The sequence below is a fragment of the Pseudophryne corroboree genome, chromosome 3 (genome assembly GCF_028390025.1).
Source record: "Pseudophryne corroboree isolate aPseCor3 chromosome 3, aPseCor3.hap2, whole genome shotgun sequence".
NCBI lineage: Eukaryota > Metazoa > Chordata > Amphibia > Anura > Myobatrachidae > Pseudophryne > Pseudophryne corroboree.
The window spans coordinates 453,574,952-453,596,406 of NC_086446.1; the positions used below are offsets into that span (position 1 = coordinate 453,574,952).

The 21,455-nt window shown below is 49.1% G+C and overlaps 1 protein-coding gene across 1 annotated transcript in view; it reads right to left on the reverse strand.

Moving 5' to 3' along the window:
- Nucleotides 1–21,455, reverse strand: part of LOC135055958 (uncharacterized) — a 179,550-nt gene that overhangs the window by 83,288 nt on the left and 74,807 nt on the right. Inside the window, exon 12 of the mRNA XM_063960586.1 lies at nucleotides 1,115–1,180. Coding sequence (XP_063816656.1) covers nucleotides 1,115–1,180 — 66 coding nt within the window. The remainder of the gene's footprint in view (nucleotides 1–1,114; nucleotides 1,181–21,455) is intronic.

Sequence of the window (21,455 nt, forward strand, 5' to 3'; positions counted from 1 at the left end):
GGTGCATTGGACTGGTGGTCCAGGACAAATTATTTATGGTCAATGTAATAGGCAAAACCAGTGCTGGTGGCTGGCAGGGGAAGCAGTTAGTTTCCCAGCTGTCAGGATACAGACGCCGGAATCCAGACAGCCAAGGGAAGTCGGAATCCCGACCGGTGCCCGGAATCCCCACTCGGGGTGGTCCACGCCACACCCGAGGGGGAATAAATTAGAGTACCCGGGCCCAAAGGGTGGCGAGCCCGCGAGGGGACACGTGCTCACCATCAGCATCCTGCCTGTCGGGATTCCAGCGTTGGTCCTATGACCGAGTCAAAAAGGATGACCTATAAAACACAATTTACTTAATTTAATATTACTTTCTAGATTTCTCAATAAGAAACTTATAGCCTAGGGGTGCCGTGAAAATAATTCTGAAACTCTAGGGGGCCATGATTCCAAAAAGTTTGAAACCACTGGTCTACCACACTGATATTTCTATAATGGGTGCAATGTGTGCGGTGCACACAGGCCCCTGGGTCCAAGGGGGCCTAGACCACACACATTGCTTGGCATATATGTACCATGCACTCCTGCTTTAAACTTTATGGGGTCTAATTATTAATCGTATATTCAATGCGATATTAGCGCCCAGGATCACACTGCAATATGCAATTGTACTGGGCCAGTGTAGCATTGGGTGCCTACTGGGACACAGGCTCTGAAAGGAACCCGTCCCTGCAATGTGCTCAGTATAGAAGCGGTACAACTGTACATGTGCGGTCCTGCTGACCACACATTCACAGTGGCCATTTCCTGGGAGAGTTCCAGGGGAATCCTCAGCCAGCTAGTTTTGCAATGTGTAGCCCATAGGCAATTGTGAGCTATCGCCATATTCAGATGGGAGTAACTGCGAGGGCCAATCTCCGGAATGCTTTGCTTTATGGAAATTAGTAAATCTGGCAGCATTGCATGCCCCACAGAAACCTATCTGCTGCTGTTTCCTCCTACACACAATTCGGTGATACTAAAATGGATGATTTCGGGGAGCAAGCTACTGTACAAATGTTTATTGGAAAATGGGTTCATACTGTATATACATTTTTAAAGATATGTTTAGCTACATCAATTTGCTTACCATAGGCGAACAGTTCAGCTTTCGCACTTTAGTGATGCCAATATCCAATATTTCTTTACCTCCAAACTATAATTAAAAAAAAAAACAGAATAAAAATAAAGGTAGAGATGGGCAAAAATAAGACTATTAGCTAGATGATGCATATAGGGACGAGACAGGCAGTAAGTAGACACATCTAGGTAAGTTACTCAGTACTGGGAGATGCTCATCAGAATCTGTTAAATGGTAACAACAGTATGTTTCTTGGGAAGTCTCATTTCAAATAAAAGGAGTTAATTAAAAACATTACTCAGGATAGTGAATTTATCTTGGTAACATCAATGGGGGAAGTTATCCTTTAAAATGTTGAAACACTGTATTGTCCTTTTACCATATATATTTTTCTCCATTATATTTGAAGCATACTTTCTTTTCCCTCTCACACATGGTGGTGCTACCCCTAAGGCAGGGATGGGGAACCTTCGGCCCTCCAGCTGTTGTTAAACTACACATCCCAGCATGCCCTGCAACAGTTTTAGCATGACCAGATAGCAAAACTGTAGCGAGGCATGCTGGTATGTGTAGTTCAACATCAGCTGGAGGGCCAAAGGTTCCCCACCCCTGCCCTAAGGTGTGTTGCTTTCAGACTTTAAGAGTTTAACTAAAGGGGCATACACATGGTGCGATTCTGGCTTAACAATTTCCCTTGGACTTCCCCGGATTCCAGAACCAACTATATTGACTATACACACGGAACAATTCTGGCTATGAACGATTTTGACTGTATATTCTAGTCATGTTTCTAGTAAAAATTGTATGTGCATGCACAGTCTATTTTTGCCAACGATGATGATCATCCTTCATCGTTGGTTCTATACACACGGAACAGTTTTTCTAACGATATAGACTATGTAGTCCTTATCGTTAGCTCATATCGCTCCATGTGTATGCCATTGTTATCAAATGCAGGAGCAAGCTTTTTTTTTTTTTTTTAAATATAGCGTCGCAATGGTTAGCTGCTGGTTCAGTTCCCACCAAGGCTCTGTAAGGAGTTTGTATATTCTCCCTGTGAATGCATGGGTTTCCTCCCCCAATCCAAAAACACACTAGCATGTTAATTGGAATCTGGCAAAAACATTGCTTTCTGTTCTGCAACTAGTTGAACTAGTGGGGTCATTCCGAGTTGATCGCTCGCTAGCTACTTTTAGCAGCCGTGCAAACGCATCGTTGCCACCCACGGTCGAGTGTTTTTTATTGCTTTGCAAGTGTGCGAACGCGTGTGCAGCCAAGCGGGACAAAAAAGTTTTTTTGCAGTTTCTGACTAGCTCTGGATTTACTCAGCCCTTGCGATCACTTCAGTCTTTTTGGTCCCAGAATTGACGTCAGACACCCGCCCTGCAAACGCTTGGACACGCCTGCATTTTTCCAAACACTCCCTGAAAACGGTCAGTTGCCAACCACAAACTCCCTCTTCCTGTCAATCTCCTAGCGATTGGATGTGCGAATGGATTCTTCGTTAAATCCATCACCCAGCAACTATCCGCTTTGTACCCGTACGACACGCCTGCGCATTGCGGTGCATACACATGCGCAGTAGTAACCTGTTCGCTGCGCTGCTAAAAACTGCAGCGAGCGGTCAACTTGGAATGACCCCCTAGGTCTCCAGATAAGGTGAAGTACAGCTTAGAGACTGAATATATGATGTCATAAATGAACAATTATCCAGACAAACTGTGACAAAGTGTAAAAATACACTTTCATATTGCTGTACCTGCCAGTAAATCCTGCGTATACCTGAGCATGGCTGCTATGCCCATTTCTGTTCTTAATTTCTCTGACGTCCTAGTGGATGCTGGGGATTCCGTAAGGACCATGGGGAATAGCGGCTCCGCAGGAACTGGGCACAGCTAAGAAAGATTTAAGACTACCTGGTGTGCACTGGCTCCTCCCACTATGACCCTCCTCCAGACTTCAGTTAGAATCCTGTGCCCGGCTGAGCTGGATGCACACTAGGGGCTCTCCTGAGCTCCTAGAGAGAAAGTATATTTTAGGTTTTTTATTTTACAGTGAGATCTGCTGGCAACAGACTCACTGCAGCGAGGGACTAAGGGGAGAAGAAGCGAACCTACCTAACTGGTGGTAGCTTGGGCTTCTTAGGCTACTGGACACTATTAGCTCCAGAGGGATCGACCGCATGGAACCGGCCATTGGTGTTCGGTCCCGGAGCCGCGCCGCCGGCCCCCTTACAGAGCCAGAAGCAAGAAGAATCCGGAAAATCGGCGGCAGAAGACATCAGTCTTCACCAAGGTAGCGCACAGCACTGCAGCTGTGCGCCATTGCTCCTCATACACACTTCACACTCCGGTCACTGAGGGTGCAGGGCGCTGGGGGGGGGGCGCCCTGAGAAGCAATAAATACACCTTGGCTGGCAAATATATCACAATATATAGCCCCAGAGGCTATATATGTGATAAATACCCCTGCCAGAATCCATAAAAAAGCGGGAGAAAAGTCCGCGAAAAAGGGGCGGAGCTATCTCCCTCAGCACACTGGCGCCATTTTCTCTTCACAGTGCAGCTGGAAGACAGCTCCCCAGGCTCTCCCCTGTAGTTTTCAGGCTCAAAGGGTTAAAAAGAGAGGGGGGGCACTAAATTTAGGCGCAATATTGTTTATACAAGCAGCTATTGGGGGAAAAATCACTCAGTTATAGTGTTAATCCCTGCATTATATAGCGCTCTGGCGTGTGCTGGCATACTCTCTGTCTCCCCAAAGGACTTTGTGGGGTCCTGTCCTCAGTCAGAGCATTCCCTGTGTGTCGGTATGGCTGTGTCGACATGTGGGATGAGGAAGGTTACGTGGAGGTGGAGCAGAGGCCGATAAATGGGATGTCGTCCCCTGTGGGGCCGACACCAGAGTGGATGGATAGGTGGAAGGTATTAAACGACAATGTCAACTCCTTACAAGGCTGGATGACGTAAAACAGCTGTGGGACAGCCGGCTTCTCAGCCCGCGCCTGCCCAGGCGTCTCAAAGGCCATCAGGGGCTCAAAAAACGCCCGTTACCTCAGATGGCAGACACAGATGTCGACACGGAGTCTGACTCCAGTGTCGACGAGGTTGAGACATATACACAATCCACTAGGAACATCCGTTACATGATCTCGGCAATAAAAAATGTGTTACGCATTTCTGACATGAACCCAAGTACCACATAAAAGGGGTTTTATTTTTGGGGAGAAAAAGCAGCCAGTGTTTTGTTCCCCCATCAGATGAATGAATGAAGTGTGTAAAGTAGCGTGGGTTCCCCCAATAAGAAACTGGTAATTTCTAAAAAGTTACTGATGGCGTACCCTTTCCCGCCAGAGGATAGGCCACGTTGGGAGATATCCCCTAGGGTGGATAAGGCGCTCACACGTTGTCAAAAAAGGTGGCACTGCCGTCTTAGGATACGGCCACCTTGAAGGAGCCTGCTGATAAAAAGCAGGAGACTATCCTGAAGTCTGTATATACACACTCAGGTTATATACTGAGACCTGCAATCGCCTCAGCATAAATAGTGCTGCTGCAGCGTGGTCTGATACCCTGTCAGATAATATTAATACTCTAAGACAGGGAAAATAGTTTGCTAACATAGAGCATATTAAAGACGTCGTCTTATATATAAAGGATGCACAGAGGGATATTTGCCGGCTGGCATCCAGAATTAATGCAATGTCCATTCTGCCAGGAGGGTATTAGAAACCCGGCAGTGGACAGGTGATGCTGCCTATAAAAGGCACATGGAGATTCTGCCTTATAAGGGTGAGGAATTGTTTGGGGATGGTCTCTGGGACCTCGTATCCTCAGCAACAGCTGGGAAGAAAAAAATTTTTACCTCAGGTTTCCTCACAGCCTAAGAAAGCACCGTATTTTCAGGTACAGTCCTTTCGGCTTCAGAAAAGCAAGCGGGTCAAAGGCGCTTCCTTTCTGCACAGAGACAAGGGAAGAAGGAAAAAGCTGCACCAGCAGCCAGTTCCCAGGATCAAAAATCTTCCCCCGCTTCCTCTGAGTCCACCGCTTGACGTTGGGGCTCCACAGGTGGAGACAGGTGCGGTAGGGGCGCGTCTCGGGAACTTCAGGGACCAGTGGGTTTGCCCACAGGTGGATCCCTAGGTTCTGCAAATAGTATCACAGGGATACAGGCTGGAGTTCGAGGCGACTCCCCCTCTCCGTTACATCACCTCAGCCTTGCCTGCTGCCCTCGGAGAAAGGTAGTACTGGCGGCAATTCACAAGCTGCACTTCCAGCAGGTGAAATCTAGGTACCCCTTCTTCAACAAGGCCGGGGTTACTATTCCAAAATGTTGTGGTACCGAAACCAGACGGTTCGGTGAGACCCATTCTAAAATTGAAAGCCTTGAACACTTATATACGAAGGTTCAAGTTCGAAATGGAATCGCTCAGGGCGATTATTGCAAGCCTGGATGGTATCACTGGACATCAAGGATGCTTACCTGCATGTCCCTATTTACCCTCTTCACCAGGAGTACCTCAAAATTGTGGTACAGGATTGTCATTACCAATTCCAGACGTTGCCGTTGGTCTGTCCCCGGCACCAAGGTATTTACCAAGGTAATGGCCGAAATAATTATCCCGTACTTGGACGATCTCCTTATAAAGGCGAGGTCCAGGAGCAGTTGTTCGGCGGAGTAGCACTATCTCGGGAAGTGCTACAACAGCACGGCTGAATTTTGAATATTCCAAAGTCGCAGCTGGTTCCTACGACGCGTCTACTGTTCCTGAGTATGGTTCTGGACACAGAACAGGATAAAAAGGGTTTCTCCCGGAGGAGAAGTCCAAGGAGTTGTTGTCTCTAGACAGAGACCTCCTAATACGTATACAGGTGTCGGTGCATCAATGCACGCGAGCCCTGGGAAGGATGGTAGCTTCTTACGAAGAAATTCCATTCGCCAGGTCCCATTCAAGGATTTTCCAGTGGGATCGGTTGGACATGTGGTCCGGGTCGCATCTTCAGATGCATCGGCGGATAACCCTGTCTCCAAGGGCCAGGGTGTCGTTGTTGTGGTGGCTGCAGAGTGCTCATCTTCTAGGGGGCCGCAGATTCGGCATACAGGACTGGGTCCTGGTGACCACGGAAGCCAGCCTTCGAGGCTGGGGGGCAGTCACACAGGGAAGAAACTTCCAAGGCTATGGAAAAGTCAGGAGACTTCCCTACACATAAATATTCTGGAACTAAGGGCCATTTACAATGCCCTAAGTCAGGCTAGACCCCTGCTTCAACACCGGCCGGTGCTGATCCAGTCAGACAACATCACGGCGGTCGCTCATGTACACGACAGGGCGGCACAAGAAGCAGGATGGCGATGGCAGAAGCCACAAGGATTCTCCGATGGGCGGAAAATCATGTGTTAGCACTGTCAGCAGTGTTCATTCCCGGAGTGGACAACTGAGAAGCAGACTTTCTCAGAAGACACGACCTCCACCCGGGAGAGTGGGGACTTCATCCAGAAGTCTTCCAAATGATTGTACACTGTTGGGAAAGGCCACAGGTGGACATGATGGCGTCCCGCCTCAACTAAAAGTTACAAAGATATTGCGCCAGGTCAAGGACCCTCAGGCGATAGCTGTGGACGCTCTGGTAACACCGTGGGTGTACCAGTCGGTGTATGTGTTCCCTTCTCTGCCTCTCTTACCCAGGGTAATGAGAATAATAAGAAGGAGAGGAGTAAGAACTATACTCATTGTTCCGGGTTGGCCAAGAAGAGCTTGGTAACCAGAACTCCAAGAAATGATCTCAGAGGACCTATGGCCTCTGCCGCTCAGACAGGACCTGCTGCAGCAGGGGGCCTGTCTGTTTCAAGACGTACCGCGGCTGCGTTGACGGCATGGCGGTTGAACGCCGGATCCTGAAGGAAAAGGGCATTCCGGAGGAAGTTATCCCTACGCTATTTAAAGCTAGGAAAGAAGTGAACGCTAACCATTATCACCGCATATGGCGGAAATATGTTGCGTACTGTGAGGCCAGGAAGGCCCCAAAGGAGAAATTTCAGCTAGGTCGATTTCTGCACTTCCTACAGTCAGAGGTGACTATGGGCCTACAATTGGGTTCCATTAAGGTCCAGATTTCGGCTCTATCGCTTTTCTTCCAAAATGGAACTGGCTTCACTGCCTGAAGTTCAGACATTTGTCAAGGGAGCACATTCAGCCTCCTTTTGTGCCTCCAGTGGCACCGTGGGACCTCAACGTGGTGTTGGGTTTCTTAAAGTCACATTGGTTTGAGCCACTCAAAACCGTGGATTTAAAATATCTCACGTGGAAAGTGGTCATGCTTTTGGCCTTGGCTTCGGCAAGGCGGGTGTCAGAATTGGCGGCTTTGTCATGCAAAAGCCCCTATTTGATTTTCCATATGGATAGGGCAGAATTGAGGACTCGTCCCCAGTTTCTTCCTAAGGTGGTATCAGCTTTTCACTTGAACCAACCTAGCGTGGTGCCTGCGGCTACTAGGGACTTGGAGGACTCCAAGTTACTGGACGTAGTCAGGGCCTTGAAAATTTATGTTTCCAGGACGGCTGGAGTCAGGAAGACTGACTCGCTATTTATCCTGTATGCACCAAACAAGATGGGTGCTCCTGCTTCAAAGCAGACTATTGCTCGCTGGATTTGTAGCACAATTCAGCTTGCGCATTCTGTGGCTGGCCTGCCGCAGCCTAAATCTGTAAAAGCCCATTCCACGAGGAAAGTGGGCTCTTCTTGGGCGGCTGCCCGAGGGGTCTCGGCTTTACAACTTTGCCGAGCTGCTACTTGGTCAGGGGCAAACACGTTTGCAAAATTCTACAAATTTGATACCCTGGCTGAGGAGGACCTTGAGTTCTCTCATTCGGTGCTGCAGAGTCATCCGCACTCTCCCGCCCGTTTGGGAGCTTTGGTATAATCCCCATGGTCCTTACGGAGTCCCCAGCATCCACTAGGACGTCAGAGAAAATAAGATTTTACTCACCGGTAAATCTATTTCTCGTAGTCCGTAGTGGATGCTGGGCGCCCGTCCCAAGTGCGGACTGTCTGCAATACTTGTATATAGTTATTGTTAACTACAAGGGTTATTGTTGAGCCATCTTTTGAGAGGCTCTGTTGTGTTCATACTGTTAACTGGGTATATTATCACGAGTTATACGGTGTGATTGGTGTGGCTGGTATGAGTCTTACCCGGGATTCAAAATCCTTCCTTATTGTGTCAGCTCTTCCAGGCACAGTATCCTTACTGAAGTCTGGAGGAGGGTCATAGTGGGAGGAGCCAGTGCACACCAGGTAGTCCTAAATCTTTCTTAGCTGTGCCCAGTCTCCTGCGGAGCCGCTATTCCCCATGGTCCTTACGGAGTCCCCAGCATCCACTACGGACTACGAGAAATAGATTTACCGGTGAGTAAAATCTTATTTTTCTCTTACGTCCTAGAGGATGCTGGGGTCCACATTAGTACCATGGGGTATAGACGGGTCCACCAGGAGCCATTGGCACTTTAAGAGTTTGAGAGTGTGGGCTGGCTTTTCTCGCTATGCCCCTCCTACCAGACTCAGTTTAGAAAATGTGCCCGGAGGAGCCGGTCACAGCTAGGGGAGCGCTCCTGAGTTTTCCTGGTAAAAATGTTTTTTTAGAGTTTATTATTTTACAGGGAGGCTGCTGGCAACAGCCTCCCTGCAGCGAGGGACTGAGGGGGGGAGCAGTGTCCACCCTGCGGGGTCTGAGCCACTGTCTCCACTGACTGGTCACTGAGCTCCGGAGGGGTCTGATCGTTTTCCACCACAGGGGACCGTTTGCCCCAGCAGCATGCAGCCACCCCCTTGCAGAGCTGAAGAATCGGTAGCGAGTGAGACACCGACCCCCCTAGCAAGCGGGGGTCGGTGTGAAGATGGCGGCACAGGGTAGGAGCGCAGTATTGACTGCGCTCCGGGGATGGCTCAGCGGTACATGGTGCGGTGCTGTGAGGGGCGCATGAGCCAGCACGACACCCTACACTGGTCCAGAAGCCTGTCGGGGTCCCCGGATCTCAGCCAACACCTACACTGGTCCAGAAGCCTGTCGGGGTCCCCGGATCTCAGCCAACACTAAATCCTCAGGCCAGTATAATCTGAAGAAGAGCAGGAAGACAGCGCCATTAAGGGGGCGGAGTTTCTCCTCAGAGCGGACCCAGCAACGTTCAGCGCCATTTCTGCTGCGGGGTACACTGGGCTCCACAAGGAATGGACAATGGGGTGTAGAGTAGGATCTTGATCCGAGGTACCAACAGGCTCAAAGCTTTGACTGTTCCCAGAATGCATAGCGCCGCCTCCTATATCACCCCACCTCCCTGCACAGGATCTCAGTTTTGTAGTTGGTGCTGCAGTAGCAGACACTTAGCAGAGGGGCTGCTCCAGGCAGCCCTAAGAAGAGCTTTTTTTCTGAGAAAAAAAGTGAAGACTTCAAGGGCAGCAGCAGTGTTACATGTCAGTGGACATTCACGGCTGCAGCTCCGGCTCTCCCCAGCGGCGCTGTACACTCCCGAGCCCTAGTTGCCGGGTAACTACAGCAGGAGGCTCCGGTTTTCTTCTTGTCAGGCACACACGACGGGGGCTCTCCGGAATTGCGTAGCCGCGCTTAGGGAGGTGTTAAGTGGGTTCCGCTTGCGGGACCCGGTCTTTATCGCGATCCGGCGCGGTCAGTGGGAGGCGGGCCGCACGCGCTGGCGGTGGACACTGTGGCAGTACAGGTGATCCCACTAGATCACCAGGGCATGGGACAGGTCAGGTTTTCTCTATAAACCGTTTTATTAAAGCCCGCAGTACCCGGTGGTTTTGCCAGCAGGGGGATAGAGCTTGGACCTGAAGCCCCTTCCCCAGCCCCAGGGTGCCATTTTCTGCAAATGTTCCCGCCCTGGAGCTGCATATCTGTCTCTCCCTCACTCCCTGGCAGTGTCTGCGGCGCCATTATCCCTCAGCTCACTGTTCCTGGGAATGCTTGGGCAAATCCTCCTATGTAAAGCCACCTGGTTGTCAGTGCTGTGACTTTACAAGACACTTAAGTATTCTACCTGCCTTTTTTAGTCAGTGTTAGTTAAGAAAGAGTGTACTTAGTCAGGGTTTCTAGTACAATTACCCTATGATATACATCCAGTTCTTACTGTGTACGGTTATATCTATTGTTATATTGCTGTGTAAGCTAGTCCAGTGCAGTATTATTGTTAGTAATAACCATGGCATTGTACAGACTGACTATTTGTGTGTGCATTTGATAGCTGAGAGGTGTCAATTTCGTGTCTTTCACTCAACCTGCTATCCCTATATTCTATAACCTGAGGGGGCTTGGTGCGTCAGGTTTTATATAATATAGGATTTTCACAAAGATATACTGTATTACGTATTTTTCTCTGTGATTTAGTCACCATATCTCTCCTTTATCTCTGCTGGTGCTGACTACACTGCACAGGGGTTTGGGCTAGAGGTATTGTGCTGCTGACAAATTGTACTGTGTTACCTGATACTGCAAGTTATATCATGTCTGCTTCTGAGGGTAACGGTTCTGGTGCTGAACACACTGCCGGTGTTGCTGAAGCCACAGATACCTATGAGGAGAATATAGCAGCTTTGGGCTCTGGTTCTGGGGGCTCTTTGCCCCCCAGTGGGACGGTGGCAACGGGGGCAAATAATGACCCGCCGTGGGCCGCTTTTTCCACGCTTCTGCATACGCTAGTTCATAAACTAACACCTCCAGTGCCGGTGCAACCATTTGTGGTCCCTGCAGCTAACTTGCCGTGGGTGGATGATTTATCTGCTCAAATAAAGAATTTGAACCAGTCCCTGACTACTAAAAAGTCTGACCGTCGCTCGCCTACGTCCAAGGGGTCCTCTAAGCGAGCGCTTGTCTCCTCACAATCCACTGCTGTCACTGACACCTCGTCGGATGAAGACGGCACTTACACTGACCCCACAGGTTCGGACTCAGATACGGCTAATGGGGAGGGTAGTTCACATGTGAATGTTCCTGATCTTTTGGAGGCTATTAAGTTAATTTTACAGATTACGGATGATCCCGAGCCATCCGTTCCTCCCAAGAAACCAGATAGGTTCAAGCGTCAGAAGGTGATTAAACAAGTTTTACCTCACTCTGACCACCTAGTGGATATACGTCAGGAACCCTGGGAAAACCCGGGTACGAAGTTTGTGCCTCAAAAGAAGATGCTGGCTCGCTATCCCCTCGCGCCGGAGCGGTCTAAGAATTGGAAAACGCCTCCTCCAGTAGACTCACATGTGGCTAGGATGGTGGTTTCCTCAGCCCTACCGGTCACCACCATCACGTCTCTAAAAGAGCCTACGGATAAACGTGTGGAGGGTTGTCTGAAAGTGATTTACACCCTCACGGGTGCTGCACAAAGGCTCACTATTGCAGCTACTTGGGCTGCAGAGGCCATTGAAACATTGGCCTTGGAGTAAGATGCTGAAATCTCCTCTGACCATGCTAGACAATGCTTGTCTTATATTGTCACAGCTTCTCGTTATATTAAAGAGGCGGCTTCTGATGCCGGTATCCTGGCAGCCAAGGCCTCTACTACGTCAGTCCTGGCTCGCCGGATATTGTGGCTGAGATCCTGGTTTGTGGATCTGGACTCTAGAAAAACCCTGGAGGTACTCCCTTTTAAGGGAGATATTCTGTTTGGGGAGGATTTAAATAATATTGTGGCTGACCTGGCTACTGCCAAAACTGCCTGTCTGCTAAGTACTGCTCCTTCTGTGTCGAAGGCTAAAGGTACTTCCTTTCGCCCCTTTCGTCCTTCAGGTAAAGCAAAAGGTCAGGCGTACAACAAGCAGGCCCGCACTTCCAAACCTGGTAAGCCTAAGCCCAAAAGAGCCTGGACGGCCCGTCAGCCAGCTTCCAAGACAGATAAGCCTGCCGCATGACGGGGCGGGCCTCCCTCTGGGGGATCCCAGGGTGGGGGGCCGGCATCTAGGGTATACCCAGGAATGGTTGAAGACCAGTTCAGATGCCTGGGTACGGGAAGTCGTCACTCGAGGTTACACCATAGCCTTCAAAAACCGACCCCCTCATCGATTTTGCCAGACAGATGTCCTGTTGGACAGGACAAAGGCAAAAACTCTACATTCGGTGGTACAGACCCTCCTTGATACAGGAGTCGTAGTACAAGTGCCTCTTGCGCAGAGGGGCCGGGGGTACTATTCTCCGCTGTTTCTAGTCCCGAAACCGAATGGGTCCTCACGGCCCATTCTCAACCTCAAAGCATTGAACAGGTTTGTGAAGGTTTCCAAGTTCCGGATGGAAACCCTTCGCTCTATAGTTCTGGCCTTGGAACCTGGGGACTTCATGGTCTCCCTGGATATACAGGATGCTTACCTGCATATTCCTATAGCAGTGTCTCATCAGCAATACCTGAGATTTGCGATTGGCAACTGCCATTACCAGTTTCGGGCGTTAGCTTTTGGTTTAACAACGGCTCCGCGAGTTTTTACAAAAGTCATGGCGGTGATGACGGTGGTACTCCGCCGTCAAGGGGTCAGGATACTGCCGTATTTGGACGACTTGTTAATCCTGGCAAATTCCCCAGAACTTCTCCTGCATTATCTAGATGTGACGGTCCGGTTTCTGCAAGCCCACGGGTGGCTCATCAACTGGAAGAAGTCATCCCTGATCCCTGCTCAGAGCATGGTGTATCTGGGAGCACTATTGGACACTCACAACCAGCGGTTGTTCCTGTCTCAGGAGAAAGTCCTGAAACTTCAGGACAGGATTCGTTGCTTCCTATCTCGTCCGCAAGTGTCGATACATTCGGCGATGCAGGTGCTGGGCCTCATGGTGTCAGCATTCGACATGGTGGAGTACGCTCAATTTCACTCTCGCCCTCTCCAGGGGCTGATTCTTGCCAAGTGGGACGGCCTGCCTCACCGGATCAGGTCTCAAATGATCTTATTGACTCCGGAGGTCCGTCTGTCGCTGCTCTGGTGGCTCCGGGACCAACAACTGTGCAGGGGCCGTCCGTTCTGGATATCCGACTTGGTCCTGTTGACGACAGATGCCATTCTACGAGGTTGGGGTGCGGTGCTGGAGCAACACTCCCTTCAGGGGAGGTGGACCAAGGAGGAGTCCCTCCTCTCGATCAATATTCTGGAGTTGCAGGCAGTCTTCAATGCCTTGAATCCAGCCCAGCATTTAATTCAGAACCGTCCTGTTCAAGTACAGTCGGACAACGCCACCACAGTGGCTTACATAAATCATCAAGGCGGCACTCGAAGCCGCCTAGCAATGAAGGAAGAATCACAGATTCTACAGTGGCCAGAACGCCATCTACCGGCCATATCGGCAATATTCATTCCGGGAGTCCTGAATTGGGAAGCGGACTTTCTCAGTCATCAGGACGTGCATGCCGGCGAGTGGGGCCTCCATCCAGAAGTGTTTCAACTCCTAGTGGAAAGGTGGGGCCTTCCAGATGTAGATCTGATGGCGTCTCGACACAATCACAAGGCTCCGGTCTTCGAAGCAAGGACAAGGGATCCTCAAGCAGCATTCGTGGATGCGCTGGCGGTACCGTGGAGATTTCGGCTGCCGTACGTGTTCCCTCCGGTGTCACTCCTGCCCAGGGTAATTCGGAAGTTCAAGCAAAAAAAAGAAATTCTGCTTCTCATAGCTCCAGCGTGGCCCAGACGGCACTGGTTCTCAGACCTGCAAGGCCTATCGTCAGAGTGTCCAATTCTACTTCCACAACGCCCAGACCTCCTCGTTCAGGGCCCCTGTGTCTACCAGGACCTCGCCCGGCTGTCTTTGACGGCGTGGCTCTTGAAGCTTCCGTCTTAAGGGCTAAAGGGTTTTCTGAGGCGGTCATTCAAACTATGCTGCGGGCCCGGAAACCGGCTTCGGCTCGGATTTACTATAGGGTTTGGCATTCTTACTTTGTTTGGTGCGCATCTAACGATTATGATGCTTCCAAGTTTAGTATAGACAAGTTGTTGGCTTTTCTTCAGCAGGGCCTGGACTTAGGCCTGCGTCTGGCCTCCCTCAAGGTTCAAATATCTGCCTTGTCGGTGTGGTTTCAGAGAAAAACTGCAACCTTACCTGATGTGCATACCTTTACTCAGGGCGTGTTGCGTATCCAACCTCCCTATGTCCCGCCTGTGGCTCCTTGGGACTTGGTGGTTTTGGAGGCGTTACAAGAGTCTCCGTTTGAACCTCTTGGTTCAGCTGACCTTAAGTGGCTTTCCCTTAAGGTGGTGTTTCTGCTGGCTATTGCTTCAGCTAGAAGAGTGTCGGATTTGGGTGCCTTGTCCTGTAGTTCCCCATATCTGATATTTCACCGTGACCGGGCGGTTCTTAGGACTCGTCCCGGCTATCTACCTAAGGTGGTTTCTTCGTTCCACCTTAAATCAGGAGATTGTAGTTCCGGCACTCGTTTCTCCTGATCTGTCTCCCAAAGAGCGGTCTTTGGATGTGGTACGGGCTCTCCGTATCTATGTGAAGAGAACTGCTCCTATTAGGAAATCTGATTCTCTTTTTGTTGTGTTTGGGTTTCACAAACGGGGCTGGCCTGCTCACAAGCAAACTCTGGCCAGATGGATTAGAATGGTGATTGCACATGCTTATGTGAAGGCTGGTCTCTCTGTTCCTGATCACATTAAGGCCCACTCTGCTCGGTTTGCTGGACCTTCTTGGGCGGCCCAACGTGGTGCGACCCTTGAACAATTGTGCAAGGCGGCTACGTGGTCCTCAGGGAACACGTTCATAAGGTTCTATGCCTTCGATACTGCCGCTTCCCAGGATGCTTCCTTTGGACGCCGGGTTCTTGTGCTTTAGGACATCCCCATTGTCCATTCCTTGTGGAGCCCAGTGTACCCCGCAGCATAAAACGAGTTTTATGGTAAGAACTTACTTTTGTTAAAACTCTTTCTGCGAGGTACACTGGGCTCCACAAGGCGCCTACCCTGACGCACTTAGCTTCTTTGGGTTGGTATGGCATTAGCCGCTGACACGTCTCCTGTCGTGAGAATGCGGTGTTGTGGCTACTAACTGTTGTCGTCTCTTTTCCTGCTACTGCATTGGACTGGTTAACTAAAAACTGAGATCCTGTGCAGGGAGGCGGGGTGATATAGGAGGCGGCGCTATACATTCTGGGAACAGTCAAAGCTTTGAGCCTGTTGGTGCCTCGGATCAAGATCTTACTCTACACCCCATTGTCCATTCCTTGTGGAGCCCAGTGTACCTCGCAGAAAGAGTTTTAACAAAGGTAAGTTCTTACCATAAAACTCGTTTTTCCTGTCTGCACAACGCTGACAAGGAGAATCAGGTCCCTCCACAGCAACTCCAGCTATCTGTAAACAGTAGCAGGGGGTTGTAGAAGGGGGGGAGGCTGCAATACGACTGTGTATCCTATTAAGGTGCACAGTCAGTGCTGACAAGGGGTCTCCCTTTAGTAAAAGCGCTGTGTGTGGGTTGGCTCCAATCTCTGTGTGTCTCTCTTGCCATTCTTGGGGGGGGGGGGGGGGGGGGGGGGGAATTCTCTCTGCCCTCACGTGTTTGTGTGTGTGTGTGTGTGTGTGTATATAGAGTGTTTGGTGGACTCCTTTAGACACTGTGTCATATGCTGCTGGGGATTTGTCCTCCCAGGATGATCCCATTCCATGTAATCAGGATAGCACTGGTTTAGCACAGATACCAACAAGGGAGCCTGAGTGGTTTTCCTCTATCAAATCTTGGATTTCTCAGATTTCTGACAGGGTTGCAAGTAATGAATCTGCAACCCAGGTATTACAGAACTCTATGGCAGTATGGCCCGATTCTGGTACCTCAGGACGCTCCGCTGTATACCCCCACAAATGTGCGCTTGTGCATGTCACGCAGGATGACACGTATACAGATTTTGACACCACAGACGTGATGGGGATGTGTTGCGGGGGTCTGCATCCCTTGCAAAGGGGGTGCAATTGATGATAGAGGCTATCAGGGATGTGTTGCATATTAATGATACCACACCTGAGCAGGTTGAGGAAGCTTTTTTTCACTGAAAATAAAAAAGTCTCGCTAACCTTCCCTGCATCAAAGGAATTGAATGCTATATTTGAGAAAGCATGGGAAAACCCTGAGAAAAAATTCCAGATCCCTAAAAGGGTCCAGGTGGAGTTTCCTTTACCTGAGGAGGATAGAAAAAAAATGGGAAAACCCGCCGATTGTTCACGCATCTGTGTCTAGACTCTCTAAGAAGGTGGTTTTACCTGTTCCAGGTTCTACCGCCTTAAAGGAACCGGCTGATCGAAAAATTGATAACACATTTAAATCAATGTACACTGCTTCAAGGGCCATATTGTGTCCCACTATTGCTAGTGCATGGATTGCAAAAGCTATATTAAAGTGGTCGGCTACCTTACTAGAGGATTTGGATACGATTGATAAGGGTGATGTTGAATTATTTTTACGCAACATTCACGATTCAGCAGGTTTTATGGTTGAATCCATGAAAGACCTGAGTTCCATGGCTGCGGGAATCTCTTCCATGTCTGTTTCAGATCGTCGGGGACTGTGGCTGCGCCAGTGGTCGTCCGACGCGGAATCTAGAAAGAGTGTGGAGTCCCTACACTATACAGGTCAGGCTCTCTTTGGGGAAGCTTTAGAAGCATGGATATCCACGGCTACAGCGGGTAAATCTCAGTTTCTTCCCTCAGCTGTACCTGCTCCGAAGAAATCCTTCTCTTCATCAGCAACACAGTCCTTTCGGCCTAACAAGCCTAGAAATACCAGACCGTCCAATACCTTCTTTAGGGGAGGTCGAGTTAAGTCCAAGAAACCTGCTGCTGCAGGTTCCCAGGAACAAAAGCCTGCTTCAGGTACGCCAAAGTCCTCCACATGACGGTGGACTGCGCGGCCTGGAGGTGGGGCCAGTGGGAGCAAGACTCAGACAGTTCAGTCACGTCTAGGTATCGTCTGGCCTGGATCCTTGGGTGATAGATATTGTATCCCAGGGATACAGGCTGGAATTTCAAAGTCTCCCTCCTCAACGTTTTTTCAAATCAGGCTTACCAGCTCTGCTGGCAGACAGCACTGTCCTACAAGAAGATGTCAAAAAGTTGGTGAAGGCACAAGTCATTCGCAAACCACAGGTTACTATTCGAACCTTTTCGTGGTACCAAAACCGGATGGTTCGGTCAAGCCCATTCTGAACCAAAAATCATTGAACCCCTTTCTAAAGGAGTTCAAGTTCAAGATGGAGTCTCTCAGGGCGGTGATATCAGGTTTGGAAGAGGGGGAATTCCTGGTATCCCTGGATATTAAGGATGCGTACCTCCACATTCCGATCTGGCTGCCGCATCAGGCTTATCTCCGTTTCGCATTACTGGACTGTCATTTCCAGTTCCAGGCCCTGCCATTCGGCCTCTCCACAGCACCGAGGGTGTTTACCAATGTGATGGCAGAGATGATGGTTCTCCTCCGCAAACAAGGGGTGAACATCATTCCATATCTGGACGATTTGCTGATAAAGGCATTGTCCAAGGAGAAGCTGCTTTGCAGTCCATTGTTCTCACAACCTGCCTCCTCAAGATCCACGGTTGGATTCTGAACCTTCCAAAGTCACATTTGGAACCAACCCAGAGGTTGTCCTTTCTGGGAATGATCCTAGACACAGAAGTGCAGAGGATGTTTCTTCCGCAGGAAAAGGCGTTGGTGATACAAGCTATGGTCCGGGATGTCCTGAAGCCAGCCCGGGTGTCTGTTCATCAATGCATTCGCCTGTTGGGAAAGATGGTGGCCTCTTACGAGGCCCTCCAGTACGGGAGGTTCCATGCTCGGGCCTTCCAACTGGATCTCCTGGACAAGTGGTCAGGATCTCATCTCCACATGCACCAGAGAATACGTCTGTCGCCGAAGGCCAGGATTTCGCTCCTCTGGTGGCTACAATTACCTCACCTTCTGGAGGGCCGCAGGTTCAGGATTCAGGAATGGGTCCTTCTAACCACGGATGCGAGCCTTCGGGGCTGGGGAGCAGTCATTCAAGGAGTAACATTCCAAGGAAGGTGGTAAAGTCTGGAAGCCGGCCTGACCATCAACATCCTGGAACTAAGAGCCGTCTACAACGGTCTTCTTCAGGTGGCCCATCTCCTAAGAAATCGGGCCATTCAAGTGCAGTCGGACAATGTAACGACAGTAGCCTACATGAACCGACAAGGCGGAACAAAGAGCAGAGCTGCAATGTCGGAGGTGACAAGAATCATCCTCTGGGCAGACGTTGGCGCTCTCAGCAATCTTCATTCTGGGAGTGGACAACTGGGAAGCGGACTTCCTCAGCAGACACGATCTTCATCCAGGGGAATGGGGTCTCCATCCGGAGGTGTTCAAGGAAATAACAGACCTTTGGGGGTTACCCCAAATAGACATGATGGCCTCTTATCTCAACAAGAAGCTCCGGCGCTTTTGTTCCAGGTCGAGGGACCCACAAGCAGTGGCAGTGGACGCCCTGGTGTCTACGTGGGTGTTCCAGTCGGTGTACGTGTTTCCACCACTTCCACACATTCCAAGAGTTCTAAAGCTCGTAAGGAGAACAAGAGTTTAAGCGATCCTCATTGCTCCAGACTGGCCAAGAAGGGCTTGGTAAGCGGACCTTCTGAATCTCTTGCAGGAAGTAGGGAGGACCTGCTGCAGCAGGCCGTTTGCCTATCAAGACTTACCGCGGCTACGTTTGACAGCATGGAAGTTGAGCGCCTGATACTTGCTCAGAAGGGCATTCCGAAGAAGGTCATTCCTACCTTGATACAGGCTAGGAAAGGGGTAATGTCTAAGCATTACCATCGTATTTTGAAGAAATATGTCTCTTGGTGTGAATCCAAGAAGTTTCCTACGGTGGAGTTTCAACTCGGACGTTTTCTCCTCTTCCTGCAAGCAGGTGTGGATATGGGCCTGAGGTTGGGATCTGTGAAGGTCCAGATTTCGGCCCTATCCATTTTCTTCCAGAAACAATTGGCTGCCCTCCCTGAGGTTCAGACTTTTTTGAAGGGAGTTCTGCACATCCAACGTCCCTTTGTACCGCCTATGGCGCCTTGGGACGTTAATGTGGTGTTGCAGTTCCTCCAGTCGGATTGGTTTGAGCCTCTACAGGAGGTTGAGGTCAAATTTCTTACATGGAAGGCTGTCACGTTGTTGGCCTTAGATTCTGCTAGATGTGTGTCAGAATTGGGGGCTTTATCCTGTAAAAGCCCTTTCTTGATCTTCCGCGAATATAGAGCTGAGCTCAGGACACGTCAGCAGTTCCTTCCGAAGGTTGTGTCTGCATTTCATATCAACCAACCTATTATGGTGCCAGTGGCTACTGACTCTTCAATTACATCAAAGTCCTTGGATGTTGTGAGGGCTCTGAAGATATATGTGAAGAGAACTTCTCGTCACAGAAAGTCGGACTCTCTGTTTGTCCTGTATGATCCCAAGAAAATTGGGTGTCCTGCTTCTAAGCAGACGTTCTCTCGCTGGATTAGGTTCACTATCCAGCACGCTTATTCTGCGGGAGGATTGCCGTGTCCAAAATCTGTTAAGGCCCACTCTACTTGTAAGGTGGGGGTCTTCCTGGGCGGCTGCCCGGGGGGTCTCGGCATTGTAACTTTGCCAAGCTGCAACTTGGTCTGGGTCGAACACGTTTGCAAAGTTTTACAAGTTCGATACTTTGGCCTCTGATGATCTGAAGTTCAGTCAATCAATTCTGTAGGATCCTCTGCGCTCTCCCTCCCGTTCTGGGAGCTTTGGTACATCCCCATTTCCTGCAAACGTATCTGGTTCAGTACAACTTTGTTTAGTTATGTACTGCATTGTTACTTGGTAAGTAATGTTTCAGCAGTTGCTGAGTAGTTCAAGCTAGTTAGCTTGATGTGCCTTGTATGTGTGAGCTGGTGTGAATCTCGCCACTATCTGTGTTAAATCCTTCTCTCGAAGATGTCCGTCTCCTCGAGCACAGTTTCTAGACGGAGTCTGGTAGGAGGGGCACAGAGGGAGGAGCCAGCCCACACTCTCAAACTCTTAAAGTGCCAATGGCTCCTGGTGGACCCATCTATACCCCATGGTACTAATGTGAACCCCAGCATCCTCTACAGACTACGAGAAAAGGATTTACCGGTAGGTAACCAAAATCCTATTTTCTGCATACAGTTAGCATTAATACTATAGACAGCAAGGCAGAGTTGTTGTCTCACAGCGCTGAGATTTTAGGTTCAATTCCCATGAAAGTCCTATCAATGTGGAGTTTTCTAATTGTCCCGCTGGGAGCTATCCAATTAGTCCCAATAAGCTGACACGAGACGCGGCTTATCTGGGATTTTGTTTCGCCTGCCCCAGGAAGGCGAAACCAAATCCCAGGGAACAGCCTCGTTTTCTTACGAAAACAGGGCTGTTTCTACCGAAAACACACAGGTTTCACTGAACCCGTGTGTTTTCGGGAGAAAGGGCTTTTTTTTTTTTTTTTTTACAGGCGATCAATCAGGATAGCCTGTAAAAAATAAAAAATTTGGTGAAACATCAGGAAAAATCACGAGAAACATACATTTTTCACACCCAATGTTTTACCGGGGCTAATAGGATATCCCCCCATGTGTACATATGTGTGATATGTGTGTGTACATGTGGTATGATACAGTATATAGATTGTAAGCTCCACTGGGGCAGAGATTGCTGTGAATGACTAAATATTCTTTATAAAGTGCTGCAGAATATATGTGCGCTATATAAATAACTGTTAATAAATAAATAAAATAATAGAATGAACTAGAGAATTAGGACATGTTACAATTTTAAATTACAGTCTTAAATATTCAGGTTTCTTAAAGGGCATTCATTAATTATTTTTATTTGTTTTACTTTTCCTGCTGTGTCATAAGGAGGAAATGATATAAACACATATCTGAAAAAATCTGTCAGCATCGCTCTGGAGACTGATTCTACCAGTGATGGGGTAAATGGCAGATTAATAACCAACATAAAAATAAAATGCATAAAGATATCATGATGTGGTAGACATTACAAATCTTAAGTATGTTAATCGATAACATAAACTAGTTTGAGGATAGTAGTTATTGAACGTCTGTGGAAAAAAAGGGCCGTAAATTATAGGGAGAGCATTTAAGCTGGATGATAATGGGTGATAGGCATGAGGAAAAAGAGATGGAGAAGGAATGCATTCTTAACAAGGTCAAGAAATTGGGCTTCTAGGGTTAGCAGCATACTGGGAAAGTCTGCTCCAGACTTTGTAGTTGGGAATGCAGGATTGCAGTGGTAGCGTGTTTGTTGGTTGGAATCAGTACAGTCACCAATAGTTGGATGTTTTTCCACAGACTCTGCAAGGCCTGGACTGAAGGTTTGTAAAACCA